This window comes from Chaetura pelagica, unplaced genomic scaffold, assembly GCF_000747805.2.
Source record: "Chaetura pelagica isolate M959 unplaced genomic scaffold, ChaPel_1.0 C11156160, whole genome shotgun sequence".
Taxonomy (NCBI): domain Eukaryota; kingdom Metazoa; phylum Chordata; class Aves; order Apodiformes; family Apodidae; genus Chaetura; species Chaetura pelagica.
This window is the reverse complement of record NW_009965088.1, coordinates 1-831: the sequence shown is the minus strand read 5'-3', so window position 1 is coordinate 831 and position 831 is coordinate 1. Positions and strand designations below refer to the sequence as shown.

At 46.3% G+C, this 831-nt stretch overlaps 1 protein-coding gene across 1 annotated transcript; it reads right to left on the bottom strand.

Moving 5' to 3' along the window:
• Positions 1–597: 597 nt before the first annotated feature.
• LOC104395943 (cell surface glycoprotein CD200 receptor 1-B-like) lies at positions 598–736 on the bottom strand (the record flags this gene model as incomplete). Its single annotated transcript, XM_010005702.1, has 1 exon — positions 598–736. A coding segment is annotated over exon 1 (139 nt), but the record flags the coding sequence as incomplete, so codon positions are not given.
• Positions 737–831: the final 95 nt, after the last annotated feature.

The following is an 831-nucleotide window of genomic DNA, read 5'->3' as shown; positions in this document are numbered from 1 at the left end:
AAGGTTGTGCCTCTTCTTTTCTTTTGGATAACTCTCCCCCATCCAGGTGAGTTTCCACAGCCATCTACCATCAGAGGCAGTATCCTTGGATACTGCAGTAGGGAATCATCCCAAGTACAGGGGTGAATTAGACTTATGTCCTAAGCAGCCATCATACATGTTGTGTAAAATGTCTCAGAAAGCCAGCACAAGAGGAAACATGTCTGTTTCTACTGTCTGGATAAGAACATCCCACATTTAATAGGACATCTCAGCACTCAGAAGTATTACTCTCACATGCGTTAGTGCTCTTAATGTATTAGTGGTGGATTCTATGGGATAACAGGATGGGTAGGCAGGATTCTCTTTTAGTATGTTGGAAATTGCTTCACACATCTCATCTCTAACTAGACAGTGGAAAAGGGAGTAGCAGAAAGGAGAAGAGTTTTGGGAAACAAGGAGAAGGGAGACACAGCACAATGCATGACACTTTATCCCAGCAAGAGAGCTCCTCTTCTTACTGCCTGCTTTCCCAGGTGCCGTGGGAGAGCAGCTTTGTAAGTCCAGGCCCAGACATGGTCCTTTGGAGAGCTGTAAAATGAGGAAGGAGTCTCTTACCCAGCACACTCAGGAGGTAGGTTGTGGGGAAATTCCCATCTACTGTTACTAGTTCACAGGTGTAATTTCCCTCGTGGGCAATACCCACTTGCTGTATCTCAAGGGCAGGATCCCAGTCTGGTCTGGATTTCCAGTTCATGCTGTCACTGCAGTTGGTTCTGTCTGTCTTGTTGTGATCAGCTCTGTATCCCAAGGTGCAGGGGCCTCCAACCTTGGGGCTTATTTTCCATGTTA